Source organism: Musa acuminata, chromosome BXJ3-9 (assembly GCF_036884655.1).
Source record: "Musa acuminata AAA Group cultivar baxijiao chromosome BXJ3-9, Cavendish_Baxijiao_AAA, whole genome shotgun sequence".
Taxonomy (NCBI): Eukaryota; Viridiplantae; Streptophyta; class Magnoliopsida; order Zingiberales; family Musaceae; genus Musa; species Musa acuminata.
This window is the reverse complement of record NC_088357.1, coordinates 5,755,240-5,778,132: the sequence shown is the minus strand read 5'-3', so window position 1 is coordinate 5,778,132 and position 22,893 is coordinate 5,755,240. Positions and strand designations below refer to the sequence as shown.

Below are 22,893 nucleotides of genomic sequence, written 5' to 3'. Positions count from 1 at the left end.
TAGTGTGTCATAATTTTACTTGTCACTCGCGTAACTTAGATGAGAGATGCGATGAAAATTTACATGCTCTATGATGCTTGCATTTTATGGGCACAAATCCGTTCTTGAAGGCATGACTCGTTTTGTTTTTTGCTTGAGAACGGGAACATTTACTCCGCATTGGACAAAGATATCTACATACTAATAATGTTGTTGACAACGGGAATATTTCACCTTGCGTTCATTCCCATCTTGGGGGTGAATTTGATGAGACGGGACGGCGCATTCAACCCCGGCGTCGGGCCAAAGTCGCACCTTCGTCCAATCTAGAGCATAGTTTTGGGCTGTCTCGAATAAGCTGCATCGATTCCTATTTTGGATGGGCGGAGGAATCCAAACCTCCTTGGCCTGTAATTAACATTTTTGAAACATTACTTAAATATTTTTAAAAATATTAAATTTTTATTGAATTGGTTTTTGGAGTACAAGCTTTTTCTTTTCTATGTGTTTAAAGGAAAGTAATTAGGTGGCCAATTCGTTGCCCTAATTTTGTATATATCTGGATCGGGAGTGGCATTCGATGTGTTGGTTTCGATGTCTGTGATGCGAGAGGAGATTTCTCGTTCGCTCTGGTAATTGATAGTTTTCTTGTCTTTTCTTTTTCTGTTTCCCGGTCCTATGAATACGCGAGGATGACTCGCTGGCGGACGACGGCAGCACATCCGCCTTCTCCTTTCCTCTTCCTCCGAAGCGGGTGGTCGTATTTTGTAGCCCCTTTCTGTCGGTGATCCGCATGAGAAATAGAATACTATTAGAAATTAGGGTGCAGAGATCTCTTCTCTTCTCTTCTCCTCACGGAGATCTCGAGGTACGGTTTCTTCAACGATCTACTTCTCGTTTCGAATTTTGCGCTTTTATTTGAATCCTGTGGAACCAAAATTAGATTCCAATTTCCTCCATTCAATACCTTTTTGCAACTTTGTTCCGATAGCTGATTGATCCGATCATTCATTTGTTTCTCTTCGTCATATTACTGTTCTATAAAATTTACCTTCAATTTGACCTGGGTTCTATGGCTTTTTCTTCTTTTGATTATGTGCAGAGTGGCGGTTTTATTTGTTTGTGTCGTGTATTATCGTTAATTAAGAATCCAACCCGAATTTGTGTTTATAATGCAGAGATAGATGTTTTTCAGGGTATAGCTGCTCGCAAATATCCGGTTTGCAGGATCCAAACGGTTCGGTAGATCGGAATTTGTTGTGGTAGATGGAATTCCCCAGGAAAGTTCCCACCTTGGTCGAGCTTTGTTTGCAGACGGCAATCTCTAACCTTAGGTATATTGGAGATGTTGGAGAGGTGGACTTGTACCTATTGAAAGATATCTTACAGCACTGTAACATCGATCAGTTGACCCACATCGAGAACTCAACACAAGTGAGTCATGCATTGGTGTGGTTTTCTTTTGCGATTCTTTCTTGCTTCTGATTTCCATATTAATTTCTATGTTTATGGGTCACCATTCTCGTGGTTGTTTTACTATGACATTGTAGGGAAGAGATCTCAGTCCAGTGACAGATGCATTATGGAAAAGATTCTATGAGCAGCAATTTGGAGTGGAAAGTGCAAATACTGTGATCAAGCGGATGAAGCAGAAGAAGATAGTATTTAAATGGAGACAGCTTTTTGAGGTACTGTACCTATTTCTTAGAATTTTATGCTTTTACTGTGGTGAAGAATTGGAAAGACTGGCCAAGAATCATACCAACCACGTTCTTGGTGTAGAATCTTCACATGATGATAGAAAGATACTAAGTACCATGTGCTTATTGGATAAAAGATCTATATTATGATAGTAATTTGTCATGATGAATTTTGCATGACGCTTGTAGGCAAAGACAAAGGAGAGGGAAGAAGCTCAAAATAAAATGGGCGAGAAACTTAAACAGAGATATGCAGAAACACAAGCTAGTGAGTTGTCTACCAGTCTTTTTTTAATTTTTCTTTTACACACACATATATATATAGCTCACAGGGAGCAGCATCATGGTTACAAGATGCTGCTTTTATGATAGGTGATTTTTCATACTAGCACCATTGGGTAAATTGATTCACATAGATCAGATGCCTGTTTGCAAATATGTGCTTATATGTACCCAAGCACTTTCTTTGTTGTCCATTTCGTGATTATGCTTTATAAGCTTCTTGTTTGTAAGTTTCTTTTTAGCTGAACTTTTCCCTGTGGAAAAGATTTTGTTTCTGTTAACTGTCAAATTTATGAAGACTCTCAGGAATGAGAAATATAATACAACAGGACTTGAGGAGTTTCGGACCATCCATTCCTAAAGATCTTTCTCCTAAATACTGAATGGATCAGCACCTTCAGGAATTAAACAGTTCTTTCACGCACATTGTTTGGGACCAACGTAGAGAATATTGTGGCAACATGAAGTTGAACCATCATGTGGTCTGCACATACACACACAATACAGTTTCAAGATGTAGTTTCGGAAAGGCCTTTCTAGGTGTATGTGGCAATATCATATTTAGGAGTGCATATCATCCATTTTGATCAGTTTTTCTAAGAAGCTTTTCCTACTAGGTTAATAAAGTTTTCTTTCAATCATAAAAATGTCCTGTAGGCTCTACAAAATTTCTGTATTTACGTGAAATTCCACTTGTTGATATTCAGCGCATTTTGCCATCCCACAGAAGAGGAAGAGTATTAGTATACATATATAACTAAATTATATGAACAACAAAGACATGCATAGCATACATATCTAACTAAAATTTATGAACAATGAAGACATGTATAGCCTATGCTGCATAGATATTGGCTATGACGGTGTTAGGTGAGTCTGATTCAGTCATGATTAGGTTAGATTGATCTTCTTTAGGTCTATCTTGAGAGTTTTCTATTTTTGTGTTATTTTCCAAATGAGTTTTTGTCCTTTTTCTACTTTCAGTTTTTAGATCATATCATATTCAGACCCATTGTTGGAGTCGTATTGTCTCATTTGCTTCTTGCTTCCAATAGAGCTAAGGTTGAAAGGGTCTTCAAGTCACTAGGAGCCCTGCATTGAAAGCATCTTTTGACAGGATCTTAAGTAACAATGAGACTCCCCATAAAAGTTTTCTTATAAATCTTAGATTATGAAGTGTTTAAGTCTATAGAAAGATTTCTGTTGCCAGTCTTGTATGCCATGTTACAAGATGATTTTTGTAGAATTTGAGTTGAGCTTGGGACTGTTGTCTGGGTTTTCCCCTTTTCTTCTGTCTCTCCACTCTCTTTCTGTTCCTCTGCTCATTACAAAATTGGTATACTGCAGCATGGCAACAAGTAGAACTTTGCTTTTGTATAGATGATATTTATCATGAATTTTAGACTGTCTGAGAGAAGATCAAGAACATACAAGGAAATGTGACAATCAATGAAGACAGAGATCTTCAAACTATCCGAAGCAGTCCAAGCCTTCACAAAGCAACAAACACCATGCTCATCTATATGCAGAATAGAAGTTCTAGAGGTGAAAATTTTGCAGAAATAGTATCTTCATCATCAGTCCTAGCTTCATCAGTGTTAAAACACCCCTTACGCAACTTTCTCTTCAAATTCCTTTCCAAGCTTTACATGCATTCCTGTTTGTCAACAACAGGTAGACCAAGGCACCAAACTAGCAGTTCCGATATAATTGTTGAAATGCAGAAATTTCTTTGGATTGGGTCATTTACTATAAAGATTCTTTAGGTGATACGAGATTTCTGAGGATCAATTTTGTTTTTGTTCATGGCAAACTAAAATGAATGGATGAATCTGGAGGTCCAAGCAGCAATGGATCTATGGCAATACAATTCGTGCCTGGGCTGACATGAAAGCAGTCGTGACATGCCATTTTGTTCCTCTCAACTTCAGTGAGTATGGGTGAAGTTTTCTCTCGCGGTTGGAAACTACTCCCAAGTATGTATGATAAGTGACATCTTATATTTGAAGTTCAACATACAAGTTTATGCTGGTATCGACCAAAATCCTCTTGGTCCTGCTCATAATGTTATGTTATTTGAATCAGATCACTCTTACATAATCCTGTACTTTCTCTTTGAACTGGCTAGACTACCTTAAACGAATTTTCTCTTATCCTTTACAACAATGTCTCATGTTTACAATGCATAGCCAGTCGTTGCCTTTTCATCTCTATTGAAACCATTCAGTATTTTATGTCAGGTATACTAAGATTTTGCAACAATTTTTCATTGTTGCCTAAGATGCTAACCTACAAATTGTAGCTAGCCTCTTGGTTGTCTTTCAGTACTTCCTTTCTTATGGAGAGTATATGGAACTTGATCTTCTGGTGCTCTGAACTTCTAGAGGAATACTTTTCTGCAGAATTTAATATACAATAAATAACAAATAAGATTATCTTTTACATGTATTTTATAGAATGTGCACATGGATCTAGGGTAGTAAACTATCGTACCAAGTAATCTTGAAGTTATATTGCTAAAACATAATATTTTTACATTGTTATCGAAATGTTGTTACATGCTGAGTAATTGTTTTTGTTCCATGTAGAGAAGCAAAGTCGACAAATCCAAATCTGTTCTAAGATTCCACCCTCGGCCGGCAAAAGAAGCTACTGGGGAGGTAATTATTTTATTCCTACATATGATGTGCTATCTTGAGCCTTGTGAATGTCTAAACAAACTGCACTAAATGCCTATTGCTGAAACGTGTAGCTAAATTATGTGATCCATTGTCAAGTTAACATGTGTGATGACTGTTCACAGGAAGTGGACCAAGTGGTATGTCCAATGTGAAAGGTAACTTGATGAAGAAGGCAAAATTGGAGTATCTTAATAGGTGAGATACAAAATTGTTTTCTAAATCCAGATTTGATGTTGTATGAGTTCTAACAAAGCAACTTTATCTCGGGTCAACAGCCATGAAGCAAAAGTACATGCTCTGATGAGAAGAAATGCTTCACAGCAGAACAGCTTGTCTCAGACAAGGTGGATGACATTTTTCTAAATCTGTCAAAGCTTCCATACATCCTAGCTTACTAGATTGGTTGCAATTCGCCTTTTAAGTCATTGAACTACTTAAAATCATACATTCATTGCTTTTCTTATTGCTGATCATGTACTCTTCTTGTTTTGCAGCCTCCCTCGTTCTACAAGACAGAACAATTTTCTTCAAAGCAATTCTGCTTCAAGCTTGAAAAATGGTAAACCAGTAGCAAGAAAGTAACAGCTTTAGCTTGTCTTTCTAGATTTCTGCTGAGACGGAAAACCTTCGTTCCTATGGTGCTTCTCAGAGTTCCGACAGTTTTTTGCTGAGTCCCTCAGTTACCTTCTTGGCACTGACTTCTTATCTTAACATTCTCCTATGAGCATCATGTCTCAATAAAAGAATGTGTTCATTATAGTTATTCCCGTTTATAGCATTAAATTTTAGTTTTATGCATCGTAGCCTTTGTGTGTTTTTGACTTCAATTCACTTCCATATTTCGATTACAGCTAAATTTTCTTTTCGCAAAAAGAAATCTACTGCAACATTTTCCACCACATCTCAATATTTTAGGCTCTTGACAGAAACATTTCCCACCACAAAATAGCATGTATATCTAACAAGAACATATAGTTCTGTTGTCGTTCCATGACATTTGAGGTCCTTGAAACTCCCAATTTTCCAGGATTTTGAGGGCCAGAGCTTCTCCAGATGAGACTTATTTATCAAAATTTAGGGCTTTACATTGCCAAACTAACAAATTATTTTCTGAACAGAAAAATCGTCTTACCAAGTTTTTCTTCACCATGGAAATCAGATTAAATCATTTCTTCTCAGTTACTGAAGATGTCATCCGGTGTCTCCGATAAGATTAAGGGATAAAAATTAAAGATGTCATCTCTTATCCTTGAAATAAATCATGGTATTTTCTGGGTTACTTTTCAATAATTATTGAGTTTATCTTCCTTCGTTCTTAGAAACCTCGCTCATGTAATTCTGAGTTATTACGTTTCAATAATTTTTGCAAGTTCGCGAACTTTCTGGTGCATGACGTAAACATCGATGGCGTCTGGACCTTTCTCCTCGTAGATCGGGTAGATAAATCACTTCATGTCAGTGGACCATTCGCCGGTTCGTAAGTTTTTTCCACGTACCACCTCATATATGACAAAGTAACGCACCATTCCCATTACAACGCCATCATAAGCCAAATCCACAGTACAGCGTCTAATTTTAACTTCTTTCGGTCACTAACTTGCTCTTACTCTTCTTGTTTCGATGATGCACTTATCCTGAGAACAAAGACCCATGAGAAATGGATCTTGAAGATATATATATGGATGCTTATCTTCTTGATGGATCTCGTGGGGTGTCAGAAGAATAGGAACGGGCATATTATTCTGACCATAGCATGGGAGTCGATGCAGACCATCTTGTTAGTTAAGTGTTGAATAAAACAAGTGTTTCACTTGCCAAGGGATGAAACTGGGCATGAGAACAGGCATGAAGGGAAAGTAGATGCAGCGAGCAGATTATATATAGTGACCCAGTAAAAACTGCATGCATGGAGTACATGAATGCTTTTGCAAGTAGTGGTCGGTCGGTTGTTCATAGACAAAAGCAACTCGAGCCTGACCTCAAAGAAAATTTACATGAACAACAAGGAAGCAGCAGAGATGTCTCTTTTCTGATCACTCTTTAAGTAGCTCAGGAACGGAAGAGGCTCCGCACGATCTCGGCCTGGGCGCTGTCGACGTCCATGGTCGCCATCAGCTCCGAGAGGCGGTCGCTAAGGTCGTCCACCTCCCGGTGGAGGCTCTTGATGTAGTTGCACGTCTCCTTCAGTACCTTTGCTGCTGAAGCCTGCACCTCATGCATGCATGCGTGGAGCTCTCTCAGCTTACATGATAAGAAACAAGTTGAAAGTTTGGTGATACAGCGTTCGTGGGCTTACTCTGCTTGCGCCTCTGCGGCGGGTCTCGGGAAGAAGAGACTGGAGCTTGGAGATGAGCTCAGTGATCTCCTCCTCTGAGATCCTGGACCTTCTGCTTGACATCTTGGGACACACACACACACACACTCTCTCTCTCTCTCTCTCTCTTGCTTTAGCAAAAGGGGAAGTTGGAAAAGACAAGAGGAAGTTTGGGTGGGAGAGACAAGAAGGGAGAGTGGGAGAACTTTACAGGAGACAGACACTCAAGGGTGATATATAGCAGAAGAGGCTTGTGGAAGACAAACTAGGTTACGGTGAACATACATTAAGCAAGTGTGCACTGTGTATACTTCCAAGCCTCACAATAATCAACAACTTCTTACACACAAACCTCAAGAGATTCCCTGTCATGAGAGTCTTGTCTCATCCGTTGAACTATATCGTGTCATTTGGTGAGTGCATACATTTACTTGGACACTATATAATGTAGCTATTCGACGGAACAACAAAACAAAGAGTTTGGCAGTTGGTCACAAACCTTAAGGACGTAGCATTTATTGACCAAGTCAAGTCTGACATGGGAAGTTATCGTAGGTAGGAACGAGAATAAATCCTTAGTTGGATTAAGTCGACTAATCATTCACATACTTATACTTAATTCTCTATTTATCTATATTTTTTCGATCAGATTAATTAGTAGATAAACTGAAACGAAAAGAAGATGCGATCTGTGGAAAGGCTGGTCGGAGATGGATACGGACACCTGGAGTACATCCACGTGATTGGGTATGGCGAGCTGAGGATTCATGTGCCGTCGGCCATTAAGGCGATCATGTGATGCGCGTTTCAAGGCATGAAGAACAGTACCAATTTAGATCTGTCTTAAGCCATCGTTCCTGTGAGGTTTAGCGGCGAAAGGATGGAGACAAACCCCTCGTGGTCCTACGGAAAATTAAGTAAGTGTCAGGGGAGGGGAACAATCCCATTTGAAGCGCCTTACCATGCAATAAATTCCACCTGTAGGCACCCACATGGGGTTCCCTTCCCCACAGAACAACTCCGAGCGCTGCAGCCATGGATGATGATGCTCCATGAGGTGGTGGACATCGGTCCCATGTCACGAAGCTGTTCTCGCATGCAAATTTTCTTCTTCCAAAGAAGAGAGAACTCTGATACTTTTGCTGTAACTATCACTGCAAAGAGAGAACACAGTAGAGTCTTTGCGCATATCGCGCCTACAGAGACTGTACCTTCTGATGGGGAAGCATGAAGTCATCTATGGACTCACTCACATGGAGGCAGATGCAATTGGTTATGACCCTTCATTTTCCTAGGTACTGTTTCGCCTTACTTTTGGGGGGGAGAAGAGATCATATATTGTACATCTGGAGCGATACACCCTACAGACACGGCCATGTGTATTGACAGATGAGAATGGCAGTCGCTTGGTTTGCTAGAAATGGAGAACAGATCAAAGCAAGCTTTGGCAGGAGAGGAGGTGGTGGTGACAGATCAGATCAGATCAGGGAGATCATAAATGGTGCACCAAAACACATGAACGTGATTGCAGATGGGGGCGGCCTCTGGTTGCATGGTGTGGGCTGCTCCCTCCTCGTCGCCACCCACATGTGGTCGTGCCTCACGGCTGCGCATGCATGCATGCCTGCCTGCTTGCTCGCTCGCTCGCAGTACAACGGTGATGGCACCATTAATATTTAGTTTTCATGAAGCAGAGAAAAAGAATAGGATTCGGCATTGGGTTCTCAACCAAATTTGTACTCTACAAACTGTAAAAAGCTTCCAACTGACACTGGCAGTTGGTCACATTTTTAGATATATATATAATTGATTGTTGTGGAGAGTACAAGCAATAGCAGCTGACAATATCTTAAGAACTATGGGGTGTTTCTCAAAAATGAACTACTGAGATAAATAAAAAAGGAAAAACAAAGCAATGAACAAAAATTCAAAATTGAGTGATGCACCAAATGACAATCATTTCAGAAGTTCTGAAATAGGTAAAGGAAAGAGTAAGTGAAATGATTGATACATTTATACATATAATATATATACAATAGTTTCAGCTTATATAAAACTAAAATGAGATTTGAGTCATTGAAGTTTGAAATGGTGTGAAACTGAGGGTTGTTTATCATTTAGCCACTAACTTAATTTATGGATTTGAAGCCCATAAAGCTGGTTTAATATATTTATATAAAATTTTAGTATAAATTTGAACAAATAACTATTTATATTTAATAAAAATTCTTAATGAAAACCAGTGTAATTTAATCAATTTGAAGCAAAAAAAAAAAAAAACACTTAGCATGATCTAAAACTTTGAGAAATTAGTTCTGAAATAAGATTTGATTTTTTTTTTACATTTTTATTTTTATTTACATTTGATTTAATGGTCATATTTATTGGAAGTTCTAGAATAAATTTGAATGAAATAAAATCTTTCCAAGATAAGATCACATTAATTTTCAATTAGTTACACTGATCTCAACTGCTATACAAGACAACAGAAATATAAACTCCCATGAACACACACACACACACATGCATCTGTATACGTAAGATAAAAGATAACTTTTAGGTCAATGGTAGATCAGTAGGGGAGGGAAAGACTGACTAAGAAATCAATGCCCACTTAATTCAGGTCACTCAAAATTATCTGCTGGTATACGTAGTTAAAGTCAAACATAACTTTTCCGACATATGTAGTCCAACTTGCTCAAGGAGAGATGAAGACACTGTAATCTCAAGGTTTCTTACAGTCGATAGCTAGCAAGAATCTGAGCAATGCTGGCAATATGCATCCATCACTGCTCGGAAATTAATTTCTCACATTCAACAACAGTACCATGAAACATTGTCTTCGAATAATGTTAGGATTGGGCTAATGATGCAGCAGAAGCCTCAGAGACCTATCAAATGCATTTGACCCCACTGGATTCTGGTAGTTGGAGACATATAGCAGCCCTGCGCAGAGATCTTTCCATATGGACCACTGTGAGATCTGGTGGTCCTCTTCCCTGCTGAATATTTTGTGTTAGGAGATGCCCCAACAATGTTGGGATTGATACCAATACATGTATTTGACACTGGATCTCGACATGTATCGTCTCACTGGATTAGCTATCTTGCTTCAGTTGCCTTTGGAGAGACAACAGCATGGTATAAGTGGATAGTACCTATTTGGTCGATTCATTACAGTGATAATACTGGTCGGCACGTCGAACTTTGGCTGCAATCTTTAGAGGTCATCGAAGCCACCAGGATAAGCTGCATGGCTGCACATAGACGCAGTCTTCTCGACATTGCCATTTCATCGTTCCATACTCGGCAACACATGAACTGTCGGTAGGCTGACCATGGCGGCAAGATTCAATCTGTGGATAGGGATGCTGGATAGTTAGGAGAGCATTTCCCTTACGAAGTCATGTTCTCTGCATGAGTGAGTTAGCACAGACGGCAACCGATGCGGGGAATTGACTGACCCCAATAGTCGACAGGCCGAAGCCGGAGGCCTCTCTCCTGTGGTATTTGGCGGCCATGGATAACCTCGACAGCGGTGTTCACGTGCCACTGCCGACCATGCAGGCGAGTTCGCTTAGATTGCATAGAGGAGTAGACGTTATTAGGGTTCTTCGAACGTCGTCGGTTCAGATTACGTAGAAAATGAAACTCGAATCAGATCGATTCCAAGAAATCTCGAATCGAATTCTTCAGTTTAGATTCTGATTTTACGAGAATAGAATAAGAATCGAACCCTTCAGTGTCGATTCAATTCAAAACCGTAAAATCGATGATCGATTCTGATTTTGACTTTGACGGATTCGATTCTAGTTCGAATTGGACCGCGATCATGTCGTCTATATATGTACAATTAATTCTTTTTTCATATAATAGTTGCTAGGATGAGAAAATAAATTCAAAATAACAACTTTAAATTTTCTATCTGTCAATTTTACCATTTATATAATATAACATAAACCTATGTAATATCATCACGTAATATAAGACAGTCCAAATTTTCTTCCACGTTGGATATGGGTGTAAACAAGAATGTTACATTTTAATTATATAAATAACTTTTTTATATTTTATATGAATTCTTCTCTTTCAATTGCTTTGTGATGGATGAGAGGAAAAGAGTCGGTCAGCCGCAACATCGAGGGCAGCACGCCCCCTTCACGTGATCCTTCTCTCACGCACGCTGCACGTGAGCGGGTCCGTAAAGCGCCCTTACTGCCACATCGCGCTCAAACAACGTTATCCCTTCTTTCCCACTACCGACGGTCGGACGGCAACGAAGGAGAAGAAGAGGAGGGCGAGATGGTCATCCCCCTGGCCCCTCTCCTTCTTCCTCCGAACCCTCGTTCGTCTCCTCCTCCTCCCGATCCTTACCTGAGGAGCTCGCCTGTGCTCAAGAAATGGCGGATCGGGGCTTCTTCCGCCGCTCCTGGGGTTGATCTCAAGCCGCTAGAGACGGCCATCGCCAAGGTGGTTGAATCTCCATTCTCCTGAATTCCTTGTGGGCGTCATCTTAACTTAATGCTCTGCTCTTATTTGGGAATCCATAATCCCACAAACTCCTTGGGTTCTTCTGATCTTTTCTTCTTATCATGAATCTGTAAGTTGGATGCATGTTTCGGTCTACTTGATATCATTACATTAGGGCATAATGAGCTATCGACAAGCAGAGTGATATGTTATCTGAACATACATTGTTGAGAATCATGATTTGCCATGAGCTTCTGATGTCAAACAGGTCAACGATAGTTTGATAGAATTTTGCCGATGCAGAAGGATAGCGTTGCTGTTAAGGAGATTCTTGATCAGCTGAATCAAATAGGTTGGGCAAAGAAATGGAGCTCTCAGCCATATGTATCACGTCGTATGGTCAGTCCACCATCCCAGTGAAGTTCTGGGCAAGTACTGCTCAAACACTTGACACGTTTATGATGACATGTATACATAGCTTATCACACACACATATATATATTTGTTGATTTCCTTCCAACTCTTGTATGTCTTGATGATTATTGTGATGCGGTTATGGCTTGAATGCAGACATCCTTGCGGGAGCTTACCACTCTGGGAATAAAAAACGCAGAGAACCTTGCAATACCAAGTGTTAGGAATGATGTAATACTGTTTGTTTCAGCAATCACATTTGAGATTTCAAGTCGTGTGCATTGCAGAGTCTGAGTTCCTGACAAAAGGACCAAGTCCAAAAGCTCAATTCATCAGCTTGGCTCTTGTCATTTGCTGAATTGAAATTGTTGTTTGTGGTGCAGGCAGCTTTTCTATTCACAGTAGTGGGAACCACGAGTTTGCTTGCTGTCATTGCCGGTCAGCTTCCTGGGGTACTTCTCTCCACTCTTCAGACAAACTAACTTCTTATTTTGCTTGAGGGCCAGTCCACGGTCACCCTTTTTCTCAACATAAAATGAGTCTATCGCCTTCGGCACATCGGTTTTCAGCTAACTCGAGATCATTTTGGATGGTTACCTGTATCAAAGATCATGTTCAAGCCAACCCACTGAAATGGACTCACGATGTTCATCCAAAGCTGTCACTAAGAAGAAGATGCACCGATATGCTTTATTTGATACCGCACATTTGCAGAATTCTGGTTCTTCATCAGGCATCAGCTCACTAGTTATACTTTTAATGCAGCAGTTTAGTTGTCATCAACGCATTGCGTTCATATGCTTTAATTTTCATCGTCTCCTTTATGCTGAACTTGTATATCCTGCTGACTGACTCACGGAATTTGCAGGACTGGGGTTTCTTTGTGCCTTACTTAATTGGTAGCATTTCATTAATAGTACTGGCTGTTGGGAGCATTTCTCCTGGGTAAACACTTCATCCTGTCTATATCTTAATGCTCCTTCTGTTGTCAAGTAAATTTCAATTCAAATCATAACAGTTGGCTATAGAAATTTATGTTTAACTTTATTAAATAGTTTCAAAGTGGTTTTATGTAACCTTAAGAGAGAGTTGGTGGTGGTGGTGCAAGGAAGTTCAGAAAGTATTTTTTTTATTAAAAAATCATATTTTAAGGATTGATAAAATTATAAAAATTTAAAAAATATAATAAATCTTAAAAAAACTTAAAAAATGACTAGTCTGGTAAGATATAAAGCTTATGATAATTTTTATAATAAATTAGGTTAAAGAAGATATATATCGAATTGTTAATGCTAGAGAAAGAAAATGTAAGGATTTATATATTATTAGATTCATTAAAGGCAAAGATAAAATAACACTTGTTAATGATAATGACATTAAAAAGGATAGAAAAATTATTTTTATAAATTAATTATTTAATAAATATTTTATACAGGACTTAGATTTAATCATAATAATAATAGTATATTTAATAATCACATATTTATTCATAAAATTAGAGCTAGTGAAGCAAAATATGTATTAAAATAAAAAAAAAAGTAGCTAGGAGTGTGTGACCTAATAGTATCCCTATTGAGATCTAAAAAAATTTAGGGAATAAGAGAGTAACTTAGTTAACTAGCATATTTAACAAAATCATAAGATTAAGAAAGATATCTGATGAATAAAGAAAGAGTTTTTTAATATCAATTTACAAGAATAAGGATGACATACATTCAAATTATAAATGAATTATAATCATAAGTTATATTATCAAATTTTGGAAAAGAGTTGTAGAAAGTAGGATAAGACATGAAATAAATATATCTAAAAATTAATTTAGTTTTATATTTTGAAGATCAACCATAGAAGCTATTTATTTATTAAGATAATTAATAAAAATATAGGAAGAAAAAAACTTATATATATATATATATATATATATATATATATATATATATGAAAATTTATTATGATGTGTTTTAAAAAAGAAAGATGTGTCCACTAATTATATTGATGTTATATATATATATATATATATATATATATATATATATATATATATATGAACTATAAAAAGTGTGTATCCACTAATTATAATGTAGCTATCAATGTTAGAACTATAAGAAGTGTGTCTAGTGATTTTTTTATTAATATAGGATTACATCAAGGTTACACAGTAAGTCCTTATCTTTTCATATTAATAATGGATTAATTCACATTAAGTCCTTAACTTATATGATGAACCTCTAGTGTATATTATTTACTGATGATATTATCTTATTTAATGAGAACCAAAGTGAAATTAATTATAAACTTGAGTTACGAAGGTAATCCTTAGAAACCAAAGATTTTAAATTAGATAATACTAAGATTGAATATATGAGATATAATTATAGTAATATTAGAAATAGACAAGAGAATATAATTAAGTTAAATAGATAAGAAGTCTCTTTAAGTAAAAACTTTAGGTATCTTGAATCAATTATTCAACACGATGGAGAGATTAATGAAAATATTATTCATAATATAAAATATAATACTTAAAATGATCAACAACTTATGTGATCATTGGATACCTTTGAGATTATATATATATATATATATATATATATATATATATATATATATAATAATAATAATAATAATTATTATTATTGTTATTATAAGACCAATAATACTTTATGGATTTGAGTGTAGGATAGTTAAAAAATAACATATACAAAAAGTTTGTATTGTCAAGATGATAATATTGAGATATATATGTGGAGGTACTAGGAAAGACAAGAAAAAAATATTTTTATCCATGAACAATTATGTATCGCTTCGATAAAGGATATAATAAGAAAAAATCACTTAAAATAGTGTATGTCTGTGCTTAGAAAAGCTTCGAATACGATAGTCAAAAGATGTGAAATGATTAATACTAGTGATACGAAGAGAGACAGAAAAAGACCTAAAAAGATATTAGCAAAAATTATTAATAAAGATCTAAGTATTCTGAACTTGATTAAGCATATAACTTTTTACATATCTCATTATATTCAAAAAGATATCTTATAACTAATTTAATTTTTTTTTCTTTTTAATGAGACCTGAGGTGAGCTTCCTCATATGCAAGCCTTCCCGTTACTTGCTTTTTGTGAAATCCAATTGTGTGTTCCTCTTCTTTGAAGCTCTCCTTTATTTGTTTGGAAAAATAAATTGTTGCTCTGGTTTTAACTTTGTTCTGTCACATACATTGGCATATTCTCTTTCATTGCCTTGGTGAAATGACTGAATATATCTCCTCAAAAAGAAAAATTATATTGATGGATTAGATTAGCCCGAAAGTGGGACAAAACATGCCTGCTTTGTCCTTGATTCCATATGATCATAACAATTCTTTCGAACGATGAGCAATTTTTGTTCTCTTTGTTGTAGTCTTCTGCAGGCTGCGATTAATGGATTTTCTTCATTTTTTCCTGATTACCAAGAGAGGATTGCTAGACATGAAGCTGCTCATTTCTTGGGTGAGTTTCATCATATGTAAGACTGGCTACAGATTCATTTTATCCTTCTCTAATCATCTGTTGAGAATGTACGAGTTATCAATCTCACAAAGTGATTGCTGATTCTTAGTTGCCTACTTGATTGGCCTGCCTATCTTGGGATATTCGCTGGACATCGGAAAGGAGCACGTCAATTTGGTTGATGAGCGGCTTCAGAAACTACTATACAGTGGACAACTTGATGAGAAGGAATTGGACAGGTGAAAAGTTGAGCATTAGTAGATATACGTTTCAATTTAATCGCTATTGTTACATCTCATAGTGATGAGTTTTATAGTAAACTATCTCGTTTCATTTTGGGGTGCCTTTGGTTACAAAAGCATAAGTATTCCTTTTAATTGTAAATAAAATTAGGTCTTGATTATCCTTTACAGTTAGTTAATTTTATTCTAATTCTTATATTTTAAAAAGTTACATTAGTATCCTTATAGTTACAAAAATAAAATATCTAGATTCATTTAACATCGATTTTATCAATGAAAATATGAAAACAAATAACAAAAAGGTAATTTTAACGTTCCAATTAGTAGTGACGGATGACGACGTTGTTAGGAGCTGCGGGTGGCTATTGTAGATGAGGAGAGTGATAACGAGAGGTAAGGATCGCTCGGAAACGACATCAACGTTAATGCAGTTATCGAGTGGTGAAAGGGCTACTGATACAGATGCAAAGCAACAAAAGAATCACTCGGCAATTGCATCGGCGTTGACACAGCTGCAAAGCAACCCTCACCTCTTGCTGTCACTCTCCTCATCCATAATAGCCATCAATGGCTCTCAGCAACGTCGTTGTCCGTCACCGTCCATTTAAATATTAAAATTATCTTTTTATCCATTATCTTTTTTATTTTATTGGTAAAACTGATAACATTATGATTAATAAACCTAGATGTTTCACTTTCGTAACTATAGAGATGTCAATATAACTTTTTAAAGTATATGGATCAAAATATTATATGTAACTAAAATAATTTATAATTAGCACTCTTTTTTGACATATTAAAAATTGAGGATTACTCTAAACCATTCCTCATGTTGTCAATGGTGCTATGATAAACCAAGAATCTGACCCCATATAAGATATGAATGTTTCTTGCATAAGCAGCAGAGCCAGCTATACGTAATCAGCGATTACATGGAGCTCTGAATTGGTAATTATCTACTTCTTGATCAATTGTATTGGTTGGCGATTCAACCATCACCAGGTTGGCTGCTGTGTCGATGGCTGGACTTGCAGCTGAAGGTCTGAAATATGATAAGGTGATTGGTCAATCAGCAGACCTTTTCACGCTTCAGGTACTAAATATAGATAATATTCATCTTCAATTCATCTACTTGTGCTAAATCGTCCTCATTGATCAGCCACAGCTCAGTCTATTGGTCAGCAACTCACAGTGTCTCTTTGCTTCTCCAGAGGTTTATAAATAGGAGTAAGCCACGGATTAGCAAGGAACAGCAGCAAAACCTTACAAGATGGGCTGTGAGTCCCGTATCTTCTTCCTATACTCAACATAGTCGATTGATCGTAAGGTGTGACTGCAGATGTAAATCTATTGTGATGAATGACCATGCAGGTGTTGTTTGCTGGATCTCTCCTCAAGAACAATGCAGTAGAGCATCAAGCTCTTATGGCAGCAATGTCGAGGAAAGCTGGCGTGCTCGAGTGCATCGAAGCGATAGAGAATGCTGCTTAATTAATTTGTATAGCTTGATCATTCGTAGTGGAGCTCATGATTCATTCGTTGGCTATCAACTGTCTCCAGAAATTGAAAACTCTGCTGTGAGCCAAAATTCATAAGCTTCCTTTTTAGTTTGTAAATGACGATATCATATTGTTACAGTCGAATAATCGTATGTTTATACATTTACCTCTAAGATGTGTAAATATTTATATCATCATCTCAATGTAGGAGTGATCACGATTCGATTCGAATTGAAACCAAATCGATCCGCAACTAGAAGCGAACCGAGTCCACGGTTCGACGATAGCAAATCAAATTGGAACCGGGGTTGAAAATATATTTTCAAGAGTTCAAGATTTATTTTCACATCTCATAATTTTAATAGATCGATTAGTCCTTTCATTTGTGTTGCATAAGCTATTGTTATGTACTCTTTTGAAAATGATGATTTTAGTTCAAACTATACTAGTCCGTGCACGATTATAGGTTTCGTGTTCGAATCCATACGAGAATGTCGATCATAGTTGTCGATACCACATAGTTTGTTGATCGAACTCTATCTAAATCAAGCTTTATAATCGTAAATAAGCATTGGAAGAAGGAAATGAGTGAAGTAGTTATAGGGTATTTGAGAGTTTTTATGATGATGGACTTGATAGAAGATATCCCATCATTTGAAACGCCTATTGGCATTCGAATCCTTCCTTTTAGTTGTTTACTTCCTACCCTTTGAGGTCGCGGAATAACAATGAGGAGATCTTATTCCAACGCAATTCATTAAACAAACACTACCTTTATATCGGATTGGATATAATCCCGTAAACTGTTTCTTTATCTCAACTTGCAAAAGCATTTCTAAACCACAACGTCATCAGATCAGCACTAACTCGATTTGGAGTTGCACAACATAAGAATGGGAGCTTCTGCCGACATTATAAGTTGATCGTATGCACTGAGATGTAAATAATTAGATTAAAGGGCTTTAATTCTAATACACCAATAATTTAGGATGTCATGTACGAATTTTTTTGATACTTCATTAAGTTTTTCTCTTAAAAATAGATTAAACGTAAGCAAACTTATCCCCGTGATTTGTGACAAAAGATTTCCAAAAATTATAAGGGATACATTATTTGTTAATCATCCAAGTCATTGGCGCCCAAAGATAAAGAAGAAGACGAAGCTCTCTTTTTATCATTTATTACCATAAACATAATCATAAACTTCTTCTTATCCATTGAATATAAAAATTTATTTTAACAATGAGAAAAAAGGATGGTTGCGGCTTTGCCTTTTTAGATTATTTGTGTTTATACTCACACACCTCGGATTATTAATTTGTGTTAAATCTCGTATTTTGATGATGAAACTACTTGATATATGTTTATGATTTAATCTGCATTTTAAGTGACGTAGGATGCTTCGATCAGGATGAGACAATAAAAGTAGAAAATCATGTTGTGCCGGAGGAACATGTCAGAAGATTGAACGTCGGGCCGGTGGATCGGTCGACGTATCGACAGAAGGCTTCGGGCCGTGGACTCGGGCATCGGGCCAAGAAGAGCGGGTATTGTGCCAAGGATATCGGAGTTGCGGAGTCAACTGGTCGATTGGGCAATAGGCTGCAGGAGAGGACGATGCGCCGAAAGATCGGACGAAGCGTCGACGGACCAATGACATGCCGGACAACTTGGTTAATTGTTTAGGATTAATTGTCTCGATCGAAGTTTTGTTTTAAGTGTGCAGGATTAACTAAGATAGAAGAAAGACATGCAGCAAGAGTTGCGCCGAAGTCAAGACAATGATCACGTTGGGAGTTCGAGAGTTCGATGGAAGTTCGGACAGTCGTCGGAGGTTCTGCGGGAACAAATCCGAGAAGTCCATGAGCTTGCCAAAGAAGCTCGTCGGAACTCGCCAAGTGGATCGTCGCAAGTCCAGGAGTTTGCCGGAAGTCCGCAGGAGCATCACCGAGGGTTCATCGGATGATCGACGGAAGTTCGCCGGAAGCTCGCCGGAAGAAGCGATTGACGCACCGGAGCAAGTTGTAGAAAATGTCTTAGGAAAAATCGTAGTTAGCACAACGATTAAGTTGGAAATGGGAGGTGATCCCATTAACTTAATCTTGGGGCAATTGGGCCCCTGAAAAACCCAAATTGGGCCGAATGGATCAACCCATTCGGACCCTGATTTCTGGCGGGAGGTGCAACCGCCCAAGCCAGGAGGTGGCACCGCCTGGGCTAAGTCTCCGAGCGAGACTAGGCGGTGCAACCGCCCCAGCCAGGAGGTGGCACTGCCTGGGCTCAGTCTCCGAGTGAGACTGGGCGGTGCAACCTCCCCTGACAGGAGGTGGCACCGCCTGGGCTCGGTCTCCGAGCATTGGCTGAGCGGTGCAACAGCCTCAGTCAGGAGGTTGCACCGCCTGAGCTCAGTTATCGAGCTCTGGCAGGAGGTGCAACCGCCCCTGACAGGAGGTGGCACCGCCCAGAGGCTCAGTCTTCGAGCTCTGCCAGGCGGTGCAACCGCTCCAATTAGGAGGTGCAACTGCCTGATCCCGGAATTCCGGGAATTGACAGTTTTGAGCTCCAAATTTGAACTGGGTTGGGGCCTATAAATACCCCACCCATTCAGCACTGAAAGGGCAACGAACTAACACCGAAATCTTGATCTTGTTTTGTGATTTTTAGAGCTCAAAATTGTTGTAAAGGCCAAAAGTTCTTCTCCCTCTTTCTTCCAAGTTCTGAGTTGTAAAGAGAGGAGAGAAAATTCTGTAAGGGTTGTCTCCTAAGCCCGTCAAAAGGAGTGAAACTGTAAAAGGGTGGTTGGCCTTCGCCTATTGAAGGAATGCCTCTAGTTGACGTCGATGACCTCGTCGGTGGAGGAAGCCAAAAGTGGAGTAGGTCAAGATTGATCGAACCACTCTAAATCTCGGTTTGCATTTACTTTGAGCATATTATCTTTACTGCAAACCTCCTCTAAAGCTTACTGCTTTCTGTGCATATACAATCGAGTTTCAAGCTTTGCACTTGCCGAATCAGCGTTTAGACGTAAATCTGTTTTTTCGTACGATCACCATATTTCAGTTTGCGTTTACGTTTTGATTTCTATCATAACTGCAAACTGCCTTTATATCCTTGCTTAAACTGCATCTCGCCTAATCAAGTGATTTACGAATCAGCATTTAGACGTAAATCAGTTTCTTCGTACGAACGTCGTATTTCAATTTGCGCTTATATTCTGGTTTTCATCATAACTGCAAACTACCTTCATAGATTGACTTTAACGTCATCTCGCTTGATCTTAAGTTAAAGTAATATTAGAATCGGCTTTCACACCGAAATCGTTTTTATCGTTCGAAAGTTTTTTTTTATCGTTGAAAGATTTTCGCTGGACTAATTCACCCCCCCCCCCACACTCTCGATTTTCGTGCAAGTGATATCTTGGGAGATCAGTGTTTTTATCTTGGAGATACTTTGGACAATCCTGTGCATACGGATCCAGTCATATTAGACTGATCAAGATGTCAATAACTTTTTTCTAATAATACTTAAGATATTTTTATGTCGTTCTAATCTTTACTAGAATACTAAGATTTATTAAAACTTTAGAAATATTTGTCAACCATAAGAATAACATGCTAAGAATGTGTTTGAATGTGTAGTAGAATATGATATCCAAAAGTTTTGGATAGATCATATATTTGGTGATACTACCACGCCCGCAAAGATACCATCAAGTCTGCACCACCCACTTTGTTTTGTTCATACCAACTTTATGGCATGGATCTCTCCACGCCCGCAGAGATTACATAAGATCTGTTGCTAGAGATTTTCTCGAATATACTGCTGCAATATTCCTAACTTTGTCGATCTCCACAACTTAACACCGTTCATTTGGTCTTTTGATGGAACTTAAGTTTGGGGAACTTTCATGAACTATAGGTATAACTTTTCCTAAGGAATGTCAACCTTTCTTTCGATCTTAAATGCCTTTCAACATATCTTTTCGGTATTGTGATTACTTGGATCTTATAGCATTCCTAACTCGAAAGCAATACAATCATGTCAACGCATAGGAGTGTTGAAGGATCACGACGGATTGAAAATGAAGTATAATGTAAGTATAATCTATTAACGAAGTGTTAATAGATTGTTTATTTCTATGTTAAGTAGAACAATAATGTAAGTAATTGTATTCATCTCTTTTGTTCCTTATCTTTTATATTTTCTTTATTCTTAAACAAAATGAACCTTTAGAGTCAACGATAAATCTTCAAATTTTCCATACTAATCTCACTTTGTCCTTTTGGCTAATTCATCAACATGATTAAGTTAATCTAGGATTGCGATAGTTAAAGAAACCAAATTTGCACAAAATCAAATTAGAGTTTACTCTATTGGTTAACTTACGATCGACTTCGATCAGAAATTTATGTTAGCAAAATATTTGAAACGAACATTCTCTCATATTTTTTTCTTTCGAACCGAAGTGATTATAAGATAACAAGATACGAGCATTTTCTATCTTAAAATACAAAACATGAATTATTTTTTTTCGATCGATTAAACTCATTTTCTCGATGCAATGATCGGGGTATCAAAGATGTTGTAGGTGCAATGCAGATAGGGCGGGGCATGTGCCACTTTGCCTCATCAAATTAGAAATATAACTTGGAAATGGTTACAAAAGAGAAAGTCTTACTCTCTTCGTAATAAATGCTAAATACAGAAAGAAAAAAAGAAAGAGCAATTGCATGATCTCACATGTGTTCTTCGACAGTCTCTCTCTCTCTCTCTCTCTCTCTCTCTCTCTCTCTCTCCTCAGAAATTGTATGTTGACAGACAATTCCGTCACCCTGTCCCAATTGCAGCAACTGTTGTACGCCGCCGACCTTTATGAGATTAGACGCATAGTTTCCTGTGCCACATAGGCAGGTCTTTGAATCTTGTGCAAGCTTTCATCGCGTAGCTCTGCTGTCTTTTTATCCACCTCGTCGTCTTCCTGTATGCATGCGCCCTCATTACACCCGTGACGGTAGCACCGATAAGATCACCACAGTAGTAGCAGCTTGTCCTCATCCGGATTCTAGAATCGGTGCTTTCGCTTCTTCCCGGTTTGGAATTGGAATTCCATCGATTCCCCATAATTTTTATGCCGATTTTTAAATTAGATTATTGTTTTTTTAATTTAATTTAGTTTTTTAAAAAAATAAATAAATAAAATACTTCTTTAATTATTTTTTATTAAATTATTAAAAATAACAAAGGCTTCTGATTCTAAAATATCACCTTCATCTGATTCGAAATCGACCGATGATGGTAACCTCTTAAATCGATATCGTGCGAATAACGGCAGCATGCGGAGATGCCACACGCTGTGCTTGCACTGTAGCCCTCCGGCGCAGATGGAGCGCGGAAACGCGAACCCCGACGTGGGTCCCGCGGAATGACTACCAATAATATAAAAGGGTTGGATAAGATGGACCCCACGGTCATTACCAATAGCCGTCGTCGATGCTTGCTGTCCCCACCTGCTCCCTCTCGCCCTCACAGATCATGAGATGTGGGGTCCCTGCTTTTGTGGATACGTGGCATCAACGCGACTCTTGTTTATTACTGTGGCACCAAGGCCGTGGGTGGTAACGGAGGAAACCGAGTCAGCGTCCGTTACCGTTGAGTTTGCCGACCTCGAAACTTGAACCCGCTCAACGCGGTCTCACGGCGTCTCTGACACACGCCGCTCGTCACTCCTCCATTTTTTATGCCGTGAATCATTCCAAGTAGATATTGGATTTTCTTGTATGATAAAGATCACACATTTAGCTATTATATTACATCGGTTGAA

At 38.0% G+C, this 22,893-nt stretch overlaps 3 protein-coding genes across 9 annotated transcripts; 2 read left to right on the top strand and 1 right to left on the bottom strand.

The window, feature by feature from the left end:
* Positions 1–469: 469 nt before the first annotated feature.
* On the top strand, positions 470–5,436 carry LOC103997396 (uncharacterized). Of its 6 annotated transcripts, none has more exons than XM_009418595.3 (8): positions 470–847; positions 1,175–1,413; positions 1,530–1,667; positions 1,869–1,947; positions 4,550–4,621; positions 4,765–4,837; positions 4,918–4,986; positions 5,137–5,436. In XM_009418595.3, exons 2-8 carry the CDS (start codon positions 1,246–1,248, stop codon positions 5,222–5,224), a joined length of 687 nt encoding a protein of 228 aa, XP_009416870.2. In that variant the 5' UTR covers positions 470–847; positions 1,175–1,245; the 3' UTR covers positions 5,225–5,436. The 6 variants fall into 6 exon arrangements, with proteins under 6 accessions (XP_009416870.2, XP_009416872.2, XP_009416869.2 ...); XM_009418597.3 differs by having other exon boundaries at positions 474–847; positions 1,164–1,413; XM_009418594.3 differs by having other exon boundaries at positions 478–847; positions 1,158–1,413.
* Positions 5,437–6,545: 1,109 nt separating this feature from the next.
* Positions 6,546–7,145, bottom strand: LOC135649156 (transcription factor ILI5-like). The gene is made up of 2 exons (XM_065167273.1): positions 6,939–7,145; positions 6,546–6,847 (listed from the first exon to the last, which is right to left on the bottom strand). The coding sequence occupies exons 1-2, from the start codon at positions 7,038–7,040 to the stop codon at positions 6,692–6,694; spliced, it is 258 nt and encodes an 85-aa protein (XP_065023345.1). The 5' UTR covers positions 7,041–7,145; the 3' UTR covers positions 6,546–6,691.
* A 4,051-nt stretch (positions 7,146–11,196) lies between these two features.
* Positions 11,197–17,245, top strand: LOC135648736 (uncharacterized). Of its 2 annotated transcripts, none has more exons than XM_065166654.1 (10): positions 11,197–11,426; positions 11,730–11,825; positions 11,997–12,071; positions 12,224–12,292; positions 12,709–12,785; positions 15,243–15,331; positions 15,441–15,570; positions 16,576–16,666; positions 16,785–16,850; positions 16,945–17,245. In XM_065166654.1, exons 1-10 carry the CDS (start codon positions 11,259–11,261, stop codon positions 17,062–17,064), a joined length of 981 nt encoding a protein of 326 aa, XP_065022726.1. In that variant the 5' UTR covers positions 11,197–11,258; the 3' UTR covers positions 17,065–17,245. The 2 variants fall into 2 exon arrangements, with proteins under 2 accessions (XP_065022726.1, XP_065022727.1); XM_065166655.1 differs by having other exon boundaries at positions 11,288–11,426; positions 11,695–11,825.
* The last annotated feature ends 5,648 nt before the right edge of the window (positions 17,246–22,893 follow it).

Excerpts from the sequence above, each read along its gene's own strand:
- LOC103997396 (XM_009418595.3), top strand. The coding sequence starts at position 1,246 with ATGGAATTCCCCAGGAAAGTTCCCACCTTGGTCGAGCTTTGTTTGCAG. Across the intron at positions 1,948-4,549 it reads ATATGCAGAAACACAAGCTA|AGAAGCAAAGTCGACAAATC; the intron begins GTGAGTTGTCTA and ends TGTTCCATGTAG. Across the intron at positions 4,622-4,764 it reads CAAAAGAAGCTACTGGGGAG|GAAGTGGACCAAGTGGTATG; the intron begins GTAATTATTTTA and ends GACTGTTCACAG.
- LOC135649156 (XM_065167273.1), bottom strand. The coding sequence starts at position 7,040 with ATGTCAAGCAGAAGGTCCAGGATCTCAGAGGAGGAGATCACTGAGCTC. Across the intron at positions 6,848-6,938 it reads GCCGCAGAGGCGCAAGCAGA|GCTTCAGCAGCAAAGGTACT; the intron begins GTAAGCCCACGA and ends CATGAGGTGCAG.
- LOC135648736 (XM_065166654.1), top strand. The coding sequence starts at position 11,259 with ATGGTCATCCCCCTGGCCCCTCTCCTTCTTCCTCCGAACCCTCGTTCG. Across the intron at positions 15,571-16,575 it reads GATGAGAAGGAATTGGACAG|GTTGGCTGCTGTGTCGATGG; the intron begins GTGAAAAGTTGA and ends AACCATCACCAG. Across the intron at positions 16,667-16,784 it reads CAGACCTTTTCACGCTTCAG|AGGTTTATAAATAGGAGTAA; the intron begins GTACTAAATATA and ends TTGCTTCTCCAG.